General features: G+C 33.9%; 1 protein-coding gene across 1 annotated transcript in view; it reads right to left on the bottom strand.

Moving 5' to 3' along the window:
• Window positions 1–12,574: 12,574 nt before the first annotated feature.
• PXDN (peroxidasin) overlaps window positions 12,575–20,933 on the bottom strand; it is a 68,942-nt gene continuing 60,583 nt past the window's right edge. The window contains exons 20-23 of the mRNA XM_088530603.1: window positions 17,967–18,087; window positions 15,402–15,534; window positions 13,752–13,865; window positions 12,575–13,219 (exon numbers count right to left, since the gene is read on the bottom strand). Coding sequence (XP_088386729.1) covers window positions 13,094–13,219; window positions 13,752–13,865; window positions 15,402–15,534; window positions 17,967–18,087 — 494 coding nt within the window. The 3' untranslated portion in view covers window positions 12,575–13,093. The remainder of the gene's footprint in view (window positions 13,220–13,751; window positions 13,866–15,401; window positions 15,535–17,966; window positions 18,088–20,933) is intronic.

Raw genomic sequence — 20,933 nt, 5'->3', positions numbered from 1 at the left:
ACCACCCTGGCTTGCAACCAGCTCGTCTTGCCACTCAAACAGCCTAGCTTTAGCATGAATGTGTTCTTATTTCTCTACATGATTTTGCTGTGAATTTCTTCACATGACATGAACATTTAATATGAGACAACACGTAGTTCTCAGCCTCTCACATATTCCTCTGCCACTTCACAAGTCATCACATTACTATAAAAGCACTAAAAGATAAAGCCTCAGTAGCACTTTAAATTAAGTGTTAGCAAGTAGCTGAAAATTAGCAGTAGCTTTTTCTTTTTCTTTCTTTCTTTCTTTCTTTCTTTCTTTCTTTCTTTCTTTCTTTCTTTCTTTCTTTCTTTCTTTCTTTCTTTCTTTCTTTCTTTCTTTCTTTTTCTTTCTTTCTTTCTTTCTTTCTTTCTTTCTTTCTTTCTTTCTTTCTTTCTTTCTTTCTTTCTTTCTTTCTTTCTTTCTTTCTTTCTTTCTTTCTTTCTTTCTTTCTTTCTTTCTTTCTTTTTCTTTCTTTCTTTCTTTCTTTCTTTCTTTCTTTCTTTCTTTCTTTCTTTCTTTCTTTCTTTCTTTCGTTCTTTCTTTCTTTCTTTCTTTCTTTCTTTCTTTCTTTCTTTCTTTCTTTCTTTCTTTCTTTTCTTTTCTTCTCAGTTATACAAAGGAAAATGTGGATTCACAGAAGTAGCTTTTTTATAGGGATTGCTAAACTGTATGTTCAGTGCTATTTCTTGGAACAAGAAATGGTGCTTTGGACGCCTTTGGGAATGGAATATAAGGGGCAGGGATGGTATTGAATACACAACCCTGTTTTCTCTGTGTGTCCATTTTGATTAGTTTAGGTAGTTTACTAATCATCATTTTCTTTTTAGTACACCCCATTCTCAGTAGCTTAACTCTCATTATGAATTATATTAGGCTTAATATCCATCACAAATTTTGGATTTTTTTTTTCAGGAGTTGAGCACCTGAAAGAATGAACTACAATCAAAAAGAGACATGCTCCTGCATTTGGAAAGACAAGCCAAGACAGGGAAATCTGGTGATATCAGTGTAATTTACATCAAAATATACAGCTTATATATTTGAAAGAATATTTGCCTTTACCTGATAACACTCTTACTCATGCTTCTCTTCCCTCCTCTTCTTAAATTGGAGATTTATGCCAGTTATCTATGTGCAAAGGTCTATTAATTTTCAGACTGAGTGAAAGTTATGAACACATAACTTTTCTAAGGTCTTATTGATTATTTCAATACCTATCTGCAGAACTGATTATCTTTCTTAGTAATAAAGTCAGGCCTTGTTTCTATGAGCTTGTATTTTTGCAAAATGACTGTTCTCTTGTCAAAAGAATTCTTGCAGGGACATCTATGACTGTAATTATAATGGTACTTCCCATAAAGCTGCCATCTTTAAACAGTTTTCCAAGTATTTGATATACATTATAGTAATCTTGTGTCGTCTGTTGTACACAATATTTTTTGTCAACAGCATCTGGATGACTAGAAGGTTGTTCTTCCTATTAGGAGTTTGTTTTAATACAAATTTACTTTCAGTGCTACAGCACCAAGCAATTAATTGTCAGAAAGTCTGCTGCAGTGCAATAAGGGTGATGCTAATTATCTTAAGAACATCTCATAAAAACAAGTAGACAAATGAGATGAAACATGATAAAGCATTTAAAAACTAACAAAGAATAAGAGTATATCTAGCAATGCTGCATTGCATCTAATCTCTGCTGAACTTTTTATAGGGAAATCCCAACTTGAACTTCCGAAACAGAATTAAAGCTGTGAAGCATTTTAGAGGGGAGCAATTCAAGTTAGATGAGCAATTCAAGTTCTTCAGCAAAAGAATTTGTATTCTGCAGCAGAGAGCTGGTCTCTCAGCCCACTCTTCATGCGGTGTGTGTGAATAAGGACACCTCTATGACTTTATCAAGATGTCTGTGGTACAGAGTTTAAATGAGAGTTCTCTGTTGGAGAGATTGGGTACTGTATGTCCACAGAAGCCTTATTATGTTGGGAAAGTGGAAGAAAGTCTCAGTTCCTCTGATCCCACATTTTCCTGAGGAAATTTAAGGAAGGGTGAAAACAATCTAAGTCAATGTTTTCCAGATGAATGCAAGCCTAAGGCAGTCTTAAAAATTGGAAAATCTGATGAATGATGAACTTTAATACCCATCCAACATTTCAGAAAGTTAAACTGAAAAAAAAAATAATAATTGCAGCTGCTATAGTGCCAGCATACTGTGTATGCTTTGTTTCAGTGAAATTCTGGGTTGTTCTGTGATGTTTTTCAAATCATACTCAGCTCTGCAATAACTAATCAGTAAGCAATTATTTTACATAAGCTAAGAAAAAACAACCTTATTTTGTCTTTGATTTAGTTTTAAGTGGAAAATCTGAGGGTCAAGTGATTTGAGGATTTATCTTTGAAGCAATAGATTATATAATAAGAAGTTAGATATGCATAAGTGTTGTCCTGCTGTTACTAATCCTCCACAAGGCCTAAGCCATGTACCTGAAAAGAAGAAAAAAGGGCAGAGAATGTAATTTCTAACACCTGTTCTCCCTTTCAGAGCAGCTGGTGGGAAATTAGAAGTGCAGCAGGAGCGTTATCGGCTACCCTCAGACATTGTAAGCTCAATCAAACCATCCAAGACTCAACTTTCCTTTCTGTCTACAAATTCACAGAAGTGTTATAAAAGGTAGATTTTTTTCACCTGGACAATCAAATTCCTATTCAAAATAAAGGGAAATATAGCAAAAGTGAAAAGTGCAGTAAAAAAGTGACAGGAAAGGGAAATAACATAGAAGAAAGACCTGTGTGCTTCATTACATTTTAAACGACTTTTAAAAGGCCTGCATTATTATCTCTGTTTTACATACGGGAGACTTAATCACTGAGAGATTAAATGAATTCCCAAGTACACCAAAAACTAACCCAAAATAAAACTGTCCTATTTCTTATCTGCAAGGCCATCCTGCCTTCAATTAACCACGTGAGATTTAGTCGGACAATGTTTGAGACATGTTTTTTCCTCCTCCTGGTTTGATACAGTCAGCATATTTTTTAGAATCTAGATAATATAGAGAAGCCCAGATCCTTGGAGACAGCAGAGCCTGCAGCTAGTATATTAATCAGACATCCTTCCTAAACATCCATCAGTCCTGGTGACTTCTTTAGAGGATTTCAGATAAATGAACCCTAGAAGCATGCAGCATTCAAGTCCAATAAACTATCCATGCAAAAAAAAAACAAGCCATTTTCATGTGTTTAACAGTGAAAACTCCTCCCCTCAAATCCATTAACTTGGGCTAATTCATAGCTTCACTGAAATAGTTGAAAACTGCTTTCTCTTTCCTCATTTAGATTGCCTCTAACATTTAGTTATTTCATGATATAAAATTATTTTCAAAACATATTTTAAAAAGAGGATTCTCTGAAGTTTATTTTAGAGATTATTCAACACGTTGAGGAATTTAATAAGAGTTGCCGGATGTTCAGTAATCCTTTTCCTCCATCAAAACTAATTCCATTTAAACTACCTCAAACAAGCCCCTTCCTTCCATGCGCTTTTTTTTCCAAATATTTCCTTCAAAATAACTGAATTTTTGTCCTATTTGGTCCCTTCATGTCATATAAGAGGGAGGCAGGTGGACTACAGAGCTCATTAGACAGGGATAGCAAATATAGCAAATGTCATATGCATTGTATAAGTAAGTACATTCTCATACTTAATAATTACAGTCACAATCACTCTGATATAATTCATAATTAAAATATATACAGTAAAGGATCACCATATTCCATGTTTCCTTCCCATCTACTGCAGGAAACTTATGTTTTCTGTGAAGATATTTTAACTAATTGACTCTCAAGTTTACATGACAAAAGGGAAGTGTGGTTTTTCTGCCTGACTGCCAGAATTTTTATTCCCAGCCTGAGAAAATAATGCATTAATGTAATCTGTTGCATGTTTCCATGGTGTGTTGTGCCAAGACTGATGTAACAGTGTAAGCTTTGGGAATCTTCACTGTAGACCAAAATGCACTAACTGCGATCCAAGATAGCAGCCATCAACTTGACAGTTTGGCAAACTGCCCAGGATAATTTGGTGTATCTACTGGGTGAGTTGCAGATATTCTCTGAAGACTGAATGATTTCCTGAAATCTGGCCAAATAAAGATAAGTTATTTTATAGTTGGATTTTAATCTCACTTGTAACTAGGCACTCACAAGGATAGATCCTGTATACATGGTCTTCTATAAAAGAAAACAAAGGGGGAAAAAAAAAGAAAGAAAGAAAAAAAGAATTATTTTCAAGCATAATGGCACTAAGGTTTTGATTATAAAATGACAAACCTGAAGTTTTCCAGAAAACTAAATTCCTTCAGTGAAATGCAGCCCCTAGCCTATAGCTACATATCTATAGTTACATAGTTATATACTATGCCTAGCAATCTAATTAGGAAAATTTTATAAGGAAATTGGTTATAAATGTTTTTTGGGATACCTCATTTTTCTTGAGTTGCAAATATAGCTTTTCTGTGTGTACAGTTACAGAGTGCTGGGCTCATGGTTTATGAAGGCTATGTTTGATTGCTGCTGGGCTATTTGCCTTCTTTCTCTGCTGTAAAATGACTTTTTCATTCTGACTTTTGAAGTAGTGATTAACAACAACAACAACAAGCAACTTTTCTGCTATCTAGCCAGTCAGCAAAACACTCGGTGGTTTTAAGTTGGTTGTAGCCATTGACTGCTGCTAATGTTAGTGCTTCTGGCAGAGTGGAAATAGTGTTTCTAAGGAAAGAGCAAAATCAAAGAAATTCAGAAATTGTGCATGGTCCAGAGATTCAGTCCCTTCCACTCAGCCCCTTGAACACAAAACCCACATGCCTGGCATGGACAGCATTAGTCCCAAGAGAGACAGCAGGGATTGAGTGAACTCAGGGCTCCATCTGCATCCGAACAGCTCTTGGGAACTGCAGCGATGTTCACTGGCACTGGTGAGTTCTCACATCTGCAAGTCAGGCCTGCTCTATAGCCAACAAGGCATTTTATTTTCCAGCGGTGCAAACTGCTGACCACAGCTATACTTTAATGTACCAAACCCTTTAATGTCCAAACTCTTTAAGCTTGCAACTTTCCCCAACCATGTTTTTCTGCTTTTTCACAAGTGCAGGCTATTCCTGTTTGAATTTAACTTAAATTAAAGCCAGAACTCTGCCTGCAGTACAGACACGCTTGTGGCCTAAAATGGAAAGGAGACACAAGATCATCAGCAAGAACACACAACCATAACAGTACGTTACTTTCTTCTATCAAAACCATTCTCTCTTTCTCTCAAAGCTATAATACCTTTAAACACTGCATATAGATTGAAATAAACAGCAGCAGATGGGGAGAAAACAATAGCAACTGTGATCAGCCCTTTGCCTTTTAATTCGTCCCTATAGACGAAGACCTTTTGTTATTTTTCCTTTCTTTCTCTGCTCTCTCAGGGCGATCAGAGATACTTGGCAGATATTTTGCTGCAAAGAACTTCAAGAGGGATTCCCGTGTAGCTGCACCAGAATGTCTGTACCACATAAAATGATTTGAAAACATAAGTACATGATTTCAACGAAAATTAAAATAACTACAGATAGATCTGAACTGCTTGTTAAAATGAGCTCATTATAATTACTTATATATTTTATATAATATCTATATGTTATTATTATGATAACTGATCATAGTGAAACACAAGATCTTTATGGGAGAATACAGGGGAGAATGTGACTCCTGCTTACAGAGCTGGGGACTGTAAGACAGCTAACAGCTTTGGGATCTGGCTGAACATGAGTTCTTGGTGTGATGCAATGAATAAGACATTCTCCTTAAACTCTGAAAACACCAAAAAACACCTTGTAATTAAAAAGAACAAAAAAAGAAGCAGGAGGGAAACAGGGAAAAGGAGCATAATATATTTTGCGTGTAAAAGGGAAACCTGAGGGACAGGACCCGAAGAGAAGCTGAGCACAGTAGCACACACACAAACTCACACACACTCACATTCTTTGCAAAAGCAATTAACTCACTTTTACAATTTACACTAGGTTGATGCAGAAGTTACATTTTATATTTTAATTTACACTGCATGTCTTTTTAAGATGCTTAATATGAGAAACACTGGCTGAACTCAGTTTAATGTGCCAGGCAGATGTTAGACAAGACTGCATTGACTTCTTTAAAAATCTATTAACCTAAAACAGTAGTTAGGAGCCATAAACCTTTTTATTGCTTAAAACATGCAAAATCCTTGATCTTAAACAAGTAAGGTGGCACACCTTCTGTGTTCATCTAAAGTTCAGATGGAAAACGTTAGCTGCTTGTGAGGCAGGATTTGGGGTAGTAGTCCACTTGAGAAAACGGGAAAAAAATATGAAGGTCTTAAAAACCACATTAACGACTTCAGGCTTCAGAAAAATATATATATACATGTATATATTTTCTGACCTTAAGGCAGCTACTGCTTGTTATTGCTTGGATTGATTGTTGATATAAAAGAAAATCCTAATAGTCCCATGGAAATCGTCAGATATCCTCAACAGAAGAGAATAGCCAGGCAATCAGTAAGGCTGCATGCGATGACGAGCCAGCTCAGATGAATGAAAACATTTATTCCATTTTTACAACATCCTTGGTCATTGCGTGGTTGCACCGTAATCAAGAAGGCCCTTTCCTCAAAGCATCATTAAAAAAGTTTTCTTTTTCTGTGACAGTATTTTGAGGTTTTAAATAAAAGCACAGTTTGAAAAAATAACTTCACCCAGCGAGGGGGATAAAATTCTTGAGTAAAACAGCTCGAGTATTCCTTCAGTAATTGGAATTGTTCTTTATTTTATGAAAGCTGTCACACTTGCTAGAAGCAGAGAGAAAGAAATCTATGCTTTCCATATGCAGCAAGATGATCAGTTTCTGTAGCAACAGCACTTTAGAAAAGAGCGAGTCCTCAGGTCAGCATCTACTTTTAGTGCCTTGAAACTGTGTAACTGAAATGATAAAAAATCATAACAGACAGTGCTGAATCTGTCACCTAAACACAGGGCAAAGACAGGAACTCAAATGCGTCCCTTCATCTAATGTCTTGAAGTATAGGGAAAAACCTCTGAATCCTCTTTCAGAGCATCCTGTTAGGTCTCAGTCACCAGTATTGGGATGATTTCAACAGACAATTTCCCCGAACAAACTTCTTGCCTGTAAAATGGAGTTCATATTTACAGATCTCATCTTTGAAAGGATGGAGAAGAAAAAGTGATCTTCCGTAACAGAAACATGTAGGCAATGTCTCAGGAGGGTGGGGTCTACTGCATCACCACCCTCACAGGTTAATTCATTAAAAAAAAAAAAAAAAACTTTTTTCTCACCACCCAAAATACTCAACAATATTTCCTCTTTTCTCAGAACAATTCCTAAGCCAGGTAAACAGCAGACAACATATAAAGATATAAGTAGGTAATGGGATTTCTTTTGTCAGTGTAGCAACATTTTAAAAGCATGTGACTTGTGGGAAGGTGAGGTTGGATTACTGAGGGAAGCATCAGACACAGACAGATGAACTCGGTGCAGCAATTAGGGTTGTTCTTTTATCATATGAATTTCTGTTCCATTTCTGAGTCTAAACAGGGATACTCATTTCACAGCTTTCCAGCTAAATATGTCTGTCCAAAGCCTCTTTTAACTTACATGTATGTGATTTGTACACTGCGGTGTCTGTTTCCAGGCTGTAATGCACACGGTCAGTGAAAGGACCATGGACAACACTATGCAGTGGAGAAGCATCTTCCACAGGAAAGAGAGGGAAGGTTTCTGCCAATGCCACAGCAGGCGAAGTGGGGGAATGGAAAGCAAAGGAAATACTGGGAATTATTGCATGGAATGGAACAGCCAGGATAACTGCAAAATAAGTCTATTTTTGCGAAGTTGTCGGTTTTGAAATATGGTATTTACAGATAATGTTGCCTTTTCATGACTTAGTACCATCTCTCTCTTAGGTACATCATAATGCATAGCTGGTAAGGGTAGTATCTTCTGATTATTTTGTTACTCTATATGGATACCTTACCATAATGCTTGAGCTAAAGGAACTTCTTAATTTATTATGGGTTTAGTGCTTTAGTAATCATTAAGTTTTCATTCAGAGCGTAAACAAAATTTTAGTGGGAATGAGACATATACAGATGAATTCATGAATTCATGAATGAATTCCATGAATGATCATATGGGTTATTTGTTGTTGACATATGCCATGGAACAAGCTTTTTGTTATATATCAGATATCATTTTTCTTGTACATAACAAAAAATAGTGTAGTTCAATCCGAAATATAATTAACTGAACCCCACATCCTTGAGAGGCATTGAGAAGGCAGCAAGCAGTATCTCCTGCTGGTAATTTTATAATTGTATTATCCTGTATATACAAAATATTCAGCCTGGTTTGGGGAAATTACACCAACACTAGGCAGAAGTTTTGATTTAAAAAAAAAATACTCAAAAACACCAGCTTTTAATACCTCATTCCAATTTCCACAATAAAGCAACAGAATAGTCCTAACATAACTGAATATTCCGCTGTTACTAATTTGATAGAGTATGAGAGAAAAATAAAGTATGTGATTTAGAGGGGATTAAAAAAAGAAAAAAGGAAAAAGAGTTCAGATCATTAAAGGACAGACTATAGCAGTGCATTTCTTTTTATAAAACAAGTTTCTTTTTTTTATTTTTTAATAAAAGTTAGCGAAGTTGTAAAGTTCTTTCTATTTTTTCCTACGGCTGAAACCAAAAAGATTTTCTTCACTGTGAAGATTTTCTTTAGCTGCATTTTAACACTCCCACTCAAACCAGAAAAGAGCTGAAATCTAAACATTTATTATTACATTATTAACTTAGGAATTCAGTATGTAGAAGCATGTGCTACTCATTTAAATTATAAGAAAATGTTTGCCAGTATTTTGTCAAAGTAATCCTACCTCAATTTGCAGAAAAAAAAATCCAATTTATCTCTCTCTTTTTTTATTTTTTTTAATAGGATGGTAATTAATACAACTTGTTTAACATTGTGGAAGAGAAGGGATATTTCAGCAACATCCTGGAAAACAGAGAGATTAATCTACTGTGGTTCTACTTTTCTAGATTTGCTTTATTTAATATTCAAAGCCAGACTACACTGAAGCAGAAATAGTCAACAGCGGTCTGAAATGATTTTTAATTGCAACTTCTGTGTTTCATTTAATTTTTTAAAAAATTTTTAATTTCTCCCATTTCATTGTAAGGCAAACCTAGAATTTTATTAACTGCAATGCTATTGTATCCTGATATCCTTGTATTTAGTCATGAAAAATTGGATCAATCTGCAGGCACAGCTTGCAAAGCAACCTACCTAGAGATCCCAATATGCCAACAAAAGATGAGAGTAATTTATCCTGACTGCAGAAGTAGTTCATGTTCTGAGATGGAAAACATGAGGAGGTATTAAAGGAATCTCTTTTCAATAGGAGACCCATTTCAGAGATGCACAAAAAAGACTATGGTTCAAGACTACTCTTATTGGCAGAGCATCCTAATCCACTCACTTTTGCTCTTCTTGGGTTGCCACCTAAGGAGGCAAGAGTCCTGTTTCCTTGCTACTGCCCAAAACATCAAAAATCTCATCAGAGAGCAGATCATGCAGCAGAAGGTCCCACTGCTTGTATCTGCACTGCCTCAGTACTCCAGCAGCAGCCAACTCCAGACAACAGAGTGCATGAACCTGCCCACCAATTTGTGGAAAGAAATCAAGGATGAATGTAGAATCAAACACATGAAATCAGCTGGAAGGCAATTCATGATGAACAATTCAAAGAGATGAAGAAAGTGAAGTAACTTTGTAAAAGCTGGCTGTGGGTAAGTATTATGATATTGCCATCAAGAGATCTCTCTCTGCTAATTATTTGGAATAAAAATTATAGAATCATATGTTTAACACTAAGAAAAATTTCAAATAAGCTTTTGTGCTAAGAAATAATTGTAATTTTAAATATCCTTTTCTGAGCAAACACATTTTTTCCTATCACTTAGAACAGAGAACAGTAAATAGATACTTTAATTTCACATGTAATAACATTAAAGAACTGAGATCTACTTATTTCATTAGTTGATTATTAATTCTCAGAAATGAAGTCCGGATCATGACTATTCTGCATAAGTAATACTTTTTTAAAAAATAAACTACATATTACATATTAGAATCGTCAGGTATTAACCTAAACTAGATATATATCAAAAAGAAACCAGGCTTACTTGGAAATGTGGCCCACTTTATTTTAGCTGAAAAGCATTCATTATACAGTGCAAACAGTTCTTTGGTAAATTTACTGATTAAAATAAAAACAACGAAGACTTTGCTTTAGGTAACATTCAAAAAAGAAAATAAATATGTAAAATTCGCAACATAGTACAGCAATATTCTCACAGTGGATACTGAGGAAATGGTCATCTAGCCATTAGCCACTGTTTTGGAAATGTTAAAATCAATGCTGATTCTGCAGACACTGTAAGAGAGCTGAATTAGTACACTCCATGACTGAGTACATTTTAACCTCTGGATAAAGAGCATTTTTTCCTGAATAGTTTGTAATCAGTTGGATAATGAAAGGTAACTCAATATTAACTTGTTTAAGCATATCTAGACTCTTTAGCCCTTTTTATATACCATATGAATAAACACTGAACAATGAAAAAGGAAAACACTTTATTCTGGAAGCTGGAGACAAGGAATAATCAGGTATATGTTACGATTTCATAATGTATAAATGGAAACTCTCTTCTCCTATATACTGAAATCTTGAGTGAGTTTAATATAAAATTGGAATAAAAGAATGTAAGTGGTAACCAACTGGATGTATTACTGATTTACTTAACTGTTTAGACAGTTAAATTATATTTGGTTTAGCTCTGCATTCCTTCCTCTTTGAGGAATTTCTGCTTAGGTCAATGGGAGCTGCATCTGAGTTGGACTTACAGTACGAGACATGTGGCTTGGACTTTCAACAAAAGTCAACAAAATACCAGAGTATCAAAGAAATACAGGAATGATAACCTCTTGAAACCATATGATACTCATACATGCTCGCCACACACAACTTCTAAAAGTATTAAAATAGAAAATTACATAAATCAAGTCATTGTATATAAAATCAATTAAAATATTCTTTAAAAATATAAATTGAAGTTTCACATGTACCTCTACCACACATCTTTATAAACCACTCACATGTAGATATTGTTCTTACTATACTATGAAACAAGTTTCTGTAGAAAGCCTTAAAGATATACCAAACTTTTGTGTCATGGTATCAGTTCATCAAGTTAGAAATTATTGATGTTAGTAATCGTAGAAATGAGGTGCCAAAATATAGTGGAACTCATATTGTTGTGATAAGTTAGTTATTAGACAGGTATTTGATTTACCATGCAAGAATTAAGTATTCAGATTGTTTATATAATTTGAAATATTTGCGGCATAGATTTTTAATTTTGTGCAGATTTCTTTGATACTCAAAGCTCTGCTCACTAATTCTAACAACAAATTAATAAGTGAATGAACTGAATAACTAAAGAGCTCTGTTTCTAGTTAAACCCGACTGGAACTTAAGGAGTGAGACAAAAATTCTAAAATATTAAGTATTTAGGGAGAAAATCAATTATGAATAAACACAAAAATCTGTAAAATGAGGTATGATAGTTGTCCTTCACTGAATATAATATATAATTCCTGGTCAAAAATATGCAGTTTGTATTCCAAAAAGTATAAAACTTTGAAATGCTAGCATAAACATATACTCTATAATGTTAAACATTTATTAAATGGGAAATAAAGTCCATTGGCAGACAATTTTTAACATGAATGATAAAAATATTGAGGTAAAAAATATATATGCATTAGTTGAAACTGGAAAAAAAGGTAACAAAATCAAATACCTTGTCAGAAAAAGTAGTCAATCCACAATTAATCATGATGCTTCATTTTGATTTTTTTTCCACAAAAACAGTGCCACAATATAATCAGGAACATATGTCTATTGACAATATGTGCAATGAATCAGTAGGTATCTCTCTATACAAAATGGCATGTGACATGTTTTCATATTTTCAAAATAGGGCCAAACATATATGTAACTGATCTGAGAGCAAGAGAAGCATGTTTACAAACAGGATGGATGGTCATGTTACAGTGATTTAAAATAAATGAAACAAAAAAACTTGCCAAGCAATTATGTATGTTTTGACAATAAAAAAACATTATACTTATTTTAAGATCAAATGCTACTGTCACGCGTTTTCCCTAAAGTGAAGCACACTGTTAAATACATCTCCAATATACATTCAACTGCTGTTTTTTTTTTAACCTCCCAGTTATGTTTGTTTATATTTTCCAATTAATTCTAGAGGACTTTTTTCATTTATTTTTTCTCCTTAAATTAATAGGAGGACGTGGAAATGTGCAGGCAATTTTCTCTGTTTCCTTCCTTGACTATATGCAGAACTAATACTGTGATTCAACAGGAGGTTCATACATAGGTGATTTGCAGAAACTGGCCCTATATGGCATTGTTCTGGGCACAGCAATCTTTTCTTTTTCTTTTCCCTGCATTTACTAGAAAATAAATGAGCTAAACATCAAGTCAGACTCATACTGAAGACGGAGAGTAAACTTTTATTGTCGCTCCTTTTTTATAGCTGGGTTTTAAGCCAAGTCATTCTGGATACCTAAAACTGCCTGACAGTGTTCTTTTAAAGTAGCACCAGTTTGAGTTTGTCTAACCTGAGAAAATTAACACAAAATTAACTTTGACCTGTTTGCTTATTTCCCTTTCGATATTTTTTGCATTGTGATTACCTTTATGGGCAGAAAATAAAATGATACATTATCTTACATTGTTACAGCACCATCAGAAGGTTGTCATGTAAATCTTGATTTTTGGTTTCTTGCTGTTATTTTAAGCCTGTAGTTACCTGTTTTGCCATCAGCAGGCATTGATATGATTTGATGAGGATGCACCCTAAATTCTTAAAAAGAAGGCTTATGGTTTCTTCTTTTTACTATTAGTTTGTTTTAAGCAGACTGGACAGCAATCTCCTTTAACTTTCAAAGGCGCTTCGCAATCAGCTGGTGGGCATGATTCTACAAAACAGGTAATCTGACCAACCTATGTCAGCAAAAAAAGTAACAGAAATATAACATTTAGCTACAGTTTCAAAACAAGAAGTATGTTTTCTACATTATTGAAGAATAAATTCCACATAATTTTGGTATAAACTGATATTTGTAAGATACCTTCTTTAGTGGAGCAGCATATCATTTTATCTAACATTCATTCATCCATGAAACTCCAGGCTCCCAAGTACCCAAACATTTCTATAACTACATTTTTTAAAAAATCACCATGATAAAGAAATAAAAAAAAGTACTAAACTAGATGAGCTTTTACTGACTTTAATGTTTTTAACAGCCCTTTTCAAAAACTTTATGGAAAAAAGAAAGGGATGTAAACGCTGGATTCTTCAACACTGGGATATCAGAACAGTATCAGTTTTGGAGCAATTAACTGATGATGCATAAAAAGGATTTAGATGCTTGCAACACAAGTTGAAAGAAATTTGCAACACAAAACTATAAACACCATTTTGGAAGCAGAACCTCATATAGTTGATCCCGAAAATGGATTTCACCATACTTACTTTGCATTCGCATACAGTGCAAGGGTCCCTTTTCCAGGTTTCATTGCTGGAATATGATTTACCCTTCTCATCAGTGCAATCAGTTTTACTGAGACGTGATTCAAGTTTTTTTATCTGAAAACATTAAAAAAAGAACCAAACTGAAACAAAGTTTTTTATTTGTGTAGGGGTTTTTGTCTTTCTTGCTGGACTATGTTAACTACTGCTTCTGTTTTTTTTCCTTTTGACTACTTAGTTTTCAAAAGACTGAAAGACTGGAAACTGGAAAAGTTAATATCTATAGAAACAGCATTTGCAAAAGAATACTATCAAAGTAATTTTTCCTGCCAGTGGAACACGCATTTAGAGCATACAAAGAGAATCAAGCTGTATCTGATGTGAATGGAAGGACAAAACTAAACCTATCAGTATGTCTAAATGAAAAGGAAGTAAAATAAAAGATTTTTTTTGTATTCTCTCCTTAATCATGAAATAGGTTTATATCATTAGTTTAGCTTGGTTATTGTGTACCTCTTGGGAACACTAACCAGATGGACACATTTTTAAACAACCTCCAGATCTTTTCTGCATCCAAAAACAAAAACAAACAAAAAAAAAGATAAAACCAGTAGAAATGTATTAAGTCTTAATTTGACCTACAATAGTGATTCCACTATCAAAACAAGAAAATTGTAACGAGTGTAATGATTAAATAATGCCACCAAAAATGATTTCAAGTTACTATACAAATGAATCTATGATTCATATCTCTCAAAAAATGGTGAAGTTGCTCTGAAGGAACTTAAGTATTCTAGGCAAAGATTTTGCCCTATTTGGATTTATCTGCCCTCTATGGCACACATTTTTTAAATGAAATTCTACTATAGCGAAGTTATTCTGAATAAAGACACTTTCTATGCCACAGCATAAAAGCCTTATTTGAACTCAATCTTAACTATGTTTACAACTGTCGTTAGGCATATTACAGCTTTTTAACTTTACATTTTAGTCACAGTTTTACTTAGAGAAATTCTACTCACTGCAAATCTTAAAATCCACCTAAGCCTAAAGAAAAAAAAAAATACTATATCCACAGAAAGAATAATTCCAGATTTAGAATGGTTACAACTTTAAGTTCAAAGTCAAGGAAATCTATAAATTGTAGAATATTTAAGTAAGTAGGATTTCAAAAGTGTGTACAAATGAAGATTAAAAACACACTATGCATTGTATACTGTTTTGCTTGAAATGTTTTTGACTTCTGTGTATGCCTAAATCACAGAATGGTTCAGGTTGGAAGGGACCTCTAGAGATCATCTAGTCCAACCCCCCTGCTCCAGCAGGGACACCCAGAGCACGTGGCACAGGGTCACATACAGGCAGGTCCTTCTCTCCAGAGAAGGACACTCCACAGCCTCTCTGGGCAGCCTGTTCCAGGGCTCTGTCACCCTCACAGGAAAGAAGTTCTTCATCACATGGAGGTGAAACTTCATGTGTTTCAACTTGTACCCATTACCCCTTGTCCTATCCCTGGTCACCACGGAGAAGAGTTTGGCCCCATTCTCTTTACATTCTCCCCTCAGGTAAATATGAAGATTATCAGCGGAGTGATATTTTGAAAACATTGTATACTAAATCTACAGTTAGAAATTATTCATTAGAACACCTTACCTGGTTTCTGAGGCTTGAAATAGTTTTTTGCATTTCCAAAACAAACTCTTTGAAGTCATTCACTATGGGCATGTTTCTGTTTTCATCAGATGTTGATGTAGCATTAAGAAAATATTTACTCTGTTTCACAGAACTACAATAAATGAACAGTAAATCAGGATATTAGATACACATACTCATATATATATATATATACACACATACACAGATAAAACACACTTTTATCTGCCTAGATATTTTTGAACACTTAATAAGAATGCAAAAGAAGAGCAGCAAACAATTGTATGCATTGCAACAGGACACCAGACCCAGCAGTGCTGATGACAGGCTCAGAACAGGTAAGTTATGGATAACTGTTATGTCACTAGTGAAAGGAATTTTTTTATATTGGGAAGAATAATATATGTACTTTGAGCATGGAAACATAAAATTTCCAGCAGTGATATTCTAAATTTAAAAACACCCTAATCTCACTGTGAAAAGAACCAATCAATCTCTTGAGTTTTTAAACACAAATCAGCCCAAAGCCCAAGAACTGTTACTAAAATAATTTGAGTTCATTCCAATAGTTTCTTCCTCTAAATGATCATTAGCAAAACACATTTTTAAATAAAACCATTTTTAAAAAGGAAAATATTTTTCATAAATAAATGAGAAAAAATACTTCTACACAGACAGACATCTGTGTTCAATTCAAATCATGTTTGAAATCAATACAGATTACAGCACACACAATATGCGAGTGTTCTGTCTACTGCACTAACCAGTTTATTTCTATCAGAGATCTACAAAACTAAACTGTCTTAGTCAGCTCAATATGTAAGTAGGAAAAATATATAAGCCTATCGAAGGAATTACCCATAACTCACCACTTTATTTGACAAGCTTTTAAAAAAGCATACACTCAAAAATAGGGATAACTAAGTGTTTATCATTAAGATCTTTAAATCTTCATGTTAATCTAAACTAACATTACCAAGCATTCCTATTTATTAGTATGTCTTCGCAAGGGCTAAGTGATACCCAAAGGATGAACTGGCATAGATGTACTCTCTTACAAACTAGAACTCATGATTTATAGTCTTTCTGAGCAAATTAGAGCAGCACTAATTGGCAGGTGTTCAAGCGACGAAGTTTCACATACTTTCTCATCTAAATTAATGAAAAGGAACTCTAAGCCACACAACATGCCAAAGTTCAAGTAAACCAGCTGTTACTGTGTAAATAATAATTTAATCTTCCCCACCTGCTCTAGTTATTTAAAATAAGAAAAAAAAAAAAAGAAGAAGAAAAACGGAACTCTTCTAACCAAGAATGCAGCTTAAACACAAAATTGAGCATGAAAAGTGAATGTTTGATGAAAGATGTTGCAATAGTTTAGCTATTATGTAAGTAATTAAGTTCACCAGCAATGATGAATGAAACATTCTTCCTTAAAAGTTGTTTGAAGAGAAACCTTCTTTTTCTGCTGCCCATATAGGGAATTTAGTTCTTAGTCACTGCCTTTTTTTGTTCAAAATTAGAAGATACGCATTTTGCCTTAAATATCTAGAGACTCTTATTATTGAAGGTCAATTTCCAGCTCTCAGTGAAGTGAAATCACTGGTTTATCTTTGCAGATACAACATTCATAAGTTTTTAAAATCACTGAAACAAACACACTACACCTATTTATCTACCTAGCTGTTTTCCTTGCCTTGAGTGGGAAGACTCTGTTTGAATGTAAGCAGTGTTCTTCTCAGTGCACCAGATATACAAGAAGTAATAATAATATTAGTTGCTAAACGAACGCAGGATATATGGAGACAAGGATAATATGAAAGGGTATCAAATTTGATCATTATTGAACTTCAGTTCAATTTTTTTCCATGTGTCACAAAAAGTTCGGCCTGAGCACAATCCCATTTATTCCACTACTTCACAGATAAGTTTTAATTCCTCAGAAATGATAGGGACATTACATAGTTAATTATATGTGATTGGCATTCAGATTTACTCCCCCCACCTCCACTACAGAATTTTGAGAATTAAGGATTTATAAACCACATTATCTGTTCACTGCACTCCTCCATTCCTGCTTGGAGTATTTTGGTACTAGAAGCAACCCGTATCATTATCAAATGGTATAAATCCCATCCTACTGTAACCAGCACTTGGTTCCCTCTTATTTTACATGAGGGCCTGGCAGCTCTGAGGAGAAAAGGAAATAATTCTCAAAACAGTTTGGATATTGTAGGCACAGGAGGACTGTGGGATTCCTAATCCCAACAATTAAGCTTCATTAAAGATTTTCTCCTGAAAACACAGGAAGAACTGAAGTAATGTACTGTGTCACACACACACAAAAAATCTTAGAAAAAAATGAGCTTGAAAAAAAAGTGATTTTTACTGTTAGTGGATATGAGGAAGTGTCAAAATGAAATACCTTAATCATAAACTTGTAAAGACAGACTGGAAAAAAAAGTAGTGTGCATTTTCAAAGAAGAAATTTAACTTCATTATAATTTGTAAAGAAATCCTTTTCATACTCCTTTTTCTTATAAAAAAAGGAAAAAACAATCTCACCTTACTGTTTTAGACATTTTCATTTTCCTTAAAGGCTTGTCTTCCTGAAAGCTGTAATCAAGAGAACGTCTTCCGCGAAAGTGATATGAAAATGCATTAAACTGTCCTCTGGTTCTACAGTCTGAGATTAGAAAAGAAATTACACATTACAAACTAAACTATAAATCTATAAATCAGGAGTTATAATATTAATATGGCTTTACAAATATTTCTGTATTGGCAAAGATGGTTCATATATTCAATCTGGTCCTGTCGGGAATCTGTTTGACTGCAGCTGACTATGTTCACAGATCAGATCTTCAGAGTGAAACAAAGGAATAAAAGTTATTTTCCCAAGTATATCAATCAGTCTTATTTTATCTGATCACTTCACTTTTAAAACGTCCACACTCGTAATTACTTCTCTGGCATTTAACTACTGTCTTCTTTGGAAATTAGTTGTTACATATGGAGTAGCACAATATTATCAAAACACAAACAAACAAATAAAAAAGCATCATAGCATGTTGCTTCCTTAACCATTGCAGATATTATTATTTGTTATGCATGAAGTTTGGAGGCAAATCCTTAATGAAATCCTGGAGAATATCTGCAGACAGCACAGTTACTGGCTGAACAGTTCAATTTCGAAGTTTAGGGATTTGAAAGCTATCACCAGTCACTTAAGCCCTGATACACTTTCCAATGTTGAGTAGATGTCTCAAACCTGAGAATAATTATGACAAAACTCCTCTCCTAAGATTCCCAAGAAGATGTCTTTATAGGATGAGGTAAGTCTTTCCTATAGTTTGCTTTATTTTGCCTTCCAAAAATCATTAGTATTCGGAAGGAGTCCCATTTAAGAAAGCAAAGAAAAACAAAACAAAACAGAAAACAGCACTTTTGGAAAATACTACTTTTTTTTTTTTTTTTCATTTCTGTTCACAGAAGCTCTAAGAATAAAAATTAAAATGGGCGAGGCTGTGGCAGGAACAAACAATATGCTAGTTAGAAGCAACGAAACTGCTAAGAAAATGGAAGCTGAAGTTAAAAACAGAATCCCATGAACGTAGCCCAATTAAGTCTAGTGTTAGCAAAATGAGTCACAAAAGCCATTAACTAGTGGAAGAAGTAATTTTCCCTACTGTTACTCTTAATTTGCAACAGAACAAATTTATTCTGAAGACAAGAACATTTTAGGAAGCATTACTTTGGAATTTGGTAATATTTAGATCTAATACCTAAAGTATTAACAAAAATTATTACACAACTTCAAAGTGAAGGAAAGAGTTGAGGGACTTGAGGAACAAATGTCTTACATAAATGAAAATAAAACAGTACCACTGATTGCTCTCTGTGATTATATCAAAACACTATGTTTTTATTAACATTGGACATTTATTTAAATAAGTCTATTATCGTTTCCCTGTTAGGAAGCAATTTAATTTGTCTACAGCTTAATATCAATTAAAGAATTACTGATAGGAAAAAAAAATGTAGTGATTAAATTTCAATTCTGGGAATAGAAAGTATCTAGATATCACTATTGGATACAATTTAACCACACAGTTCTTCTAACAGTAGTCATGGCACTAAGTACATTTAAAAAAAAAATCTCTAAGGTGACTGAAAAAAAAGCATTAGAAGTTACTTGTTTGGAAAATTTGAAGGTTGGGTGCCCTGTCCTCACTGTCAATGATGAAAGGAAAAAGGTGGAAAGTCAGCAAACTTTGTTAAAATCTAAAGGTAATCCAGTATTATTATTTTAAAATGGAATAATGCCTTGCTTTTTTAAAAAATAAATATTTACTTTACTCAAGAAATCTAAGAGGCAGCTTCTGTAACTAAGAAGATATTCCATTTTTTATGTGGAAAATATTTTGATTTGATCAAAACAGGAAGGATAACAAAAGTAGATGTATTTTTTTTAAAGAAGCTGACAGCTGCACACCTGGATCTGTTATTAAATATACATAAAGTGCAATGATATAGTATTGATAAGGGTCTTTTAAATGTTAATTTAGTGCAATCTAGGACAATTTTAATTACATCATCATGATATCAAGTACTTTAATTGTGGAGAAGGAATATAATTTAAATAGTTCTCAATATTAAAATACATGAAAAACAACAAATACACATATTTTATTTCTCTTAAAGCAATTCATGTTCTTTAAGGCATACTCTGTATGTACTGCACATCATGGTCAGTCACAATGCCAGAGAAAGAAACTACTTTTTAAATTGACTTGGATTGCCGTAGCCATCATTACTGCCATTCTTCCGTGTAAGAAAGAAATTAACGCCATTCACCTTTCAACTATTTCATTAACTTCTGCACTGACTTCAAAAGAGTTGAGAAGTGAATGCAGATAGATAATTTCTTAAAGCACTCTATAGTTTTTTACTTCTTTTGCCCGTTTTACTTCTTTTGCAGTTCTCTAACTGCATTGAATTTAGTAATACTCTCCAGTAGTAACACTCTTGAATGAAAATACATACTGGACAGCTGAATAGCTCAAATCACTAGGTTATTCCAAGAATAACATCTGCTCTAGAAGGCTCAGTGATAACATAACATTTAGATAATCAACACAATTTCACAGAACAGCTTTACAATTTTTACAAAATGATGTAACTAATGTGTTGGTGAAATTGCCTGCCAAGTTTTAAGCACTATGGCAAAGTAAACTTATCCTGAACTGGTAGAATATGATTGACTTGTTTACAGCAGAATGCTTGAAGGATTAAAAATGATTTTCTCTTAATGCTTCTGGCATATGTTAATATTATTTTGAGAAGATTCTAGAAGATTTTGTCTAGGAGATAAGCTACTACTGATACATTTTTTGAGAAATGATTATTCTGTGTTATTTAAGCAGCATGCTTATCTGATCATTGCAGTACAGGATACTAGTCTTAATGATTTTTAGTCTTACCAACTATGGCAGTTTTTATTTTATATATAACCACAAAATTATCGCCCAT

Source organism: Tinamus guttatus, unplaced genomic scaffold (assembly GCF_059628265.1).
Source record: "Tinamus guttatus ecotype Peru unplaced genomic scaffold, ASM5962826v1 Tinamus_guttatus_pri_ptg000383l, whole genome shotgun sequence".
Classification (NCBI taxonomy): domain Eukaryota; kingdom Metazoa; phylum Chordata; class Aves; order Tinamiformes; family Tinamidae; genus Tinamus; species Tinamus guttatus.
Note: the sequence above shows the minus strand (reverse complement) of the source record. Positions and strands in the feature narration are given on the sequence as shown.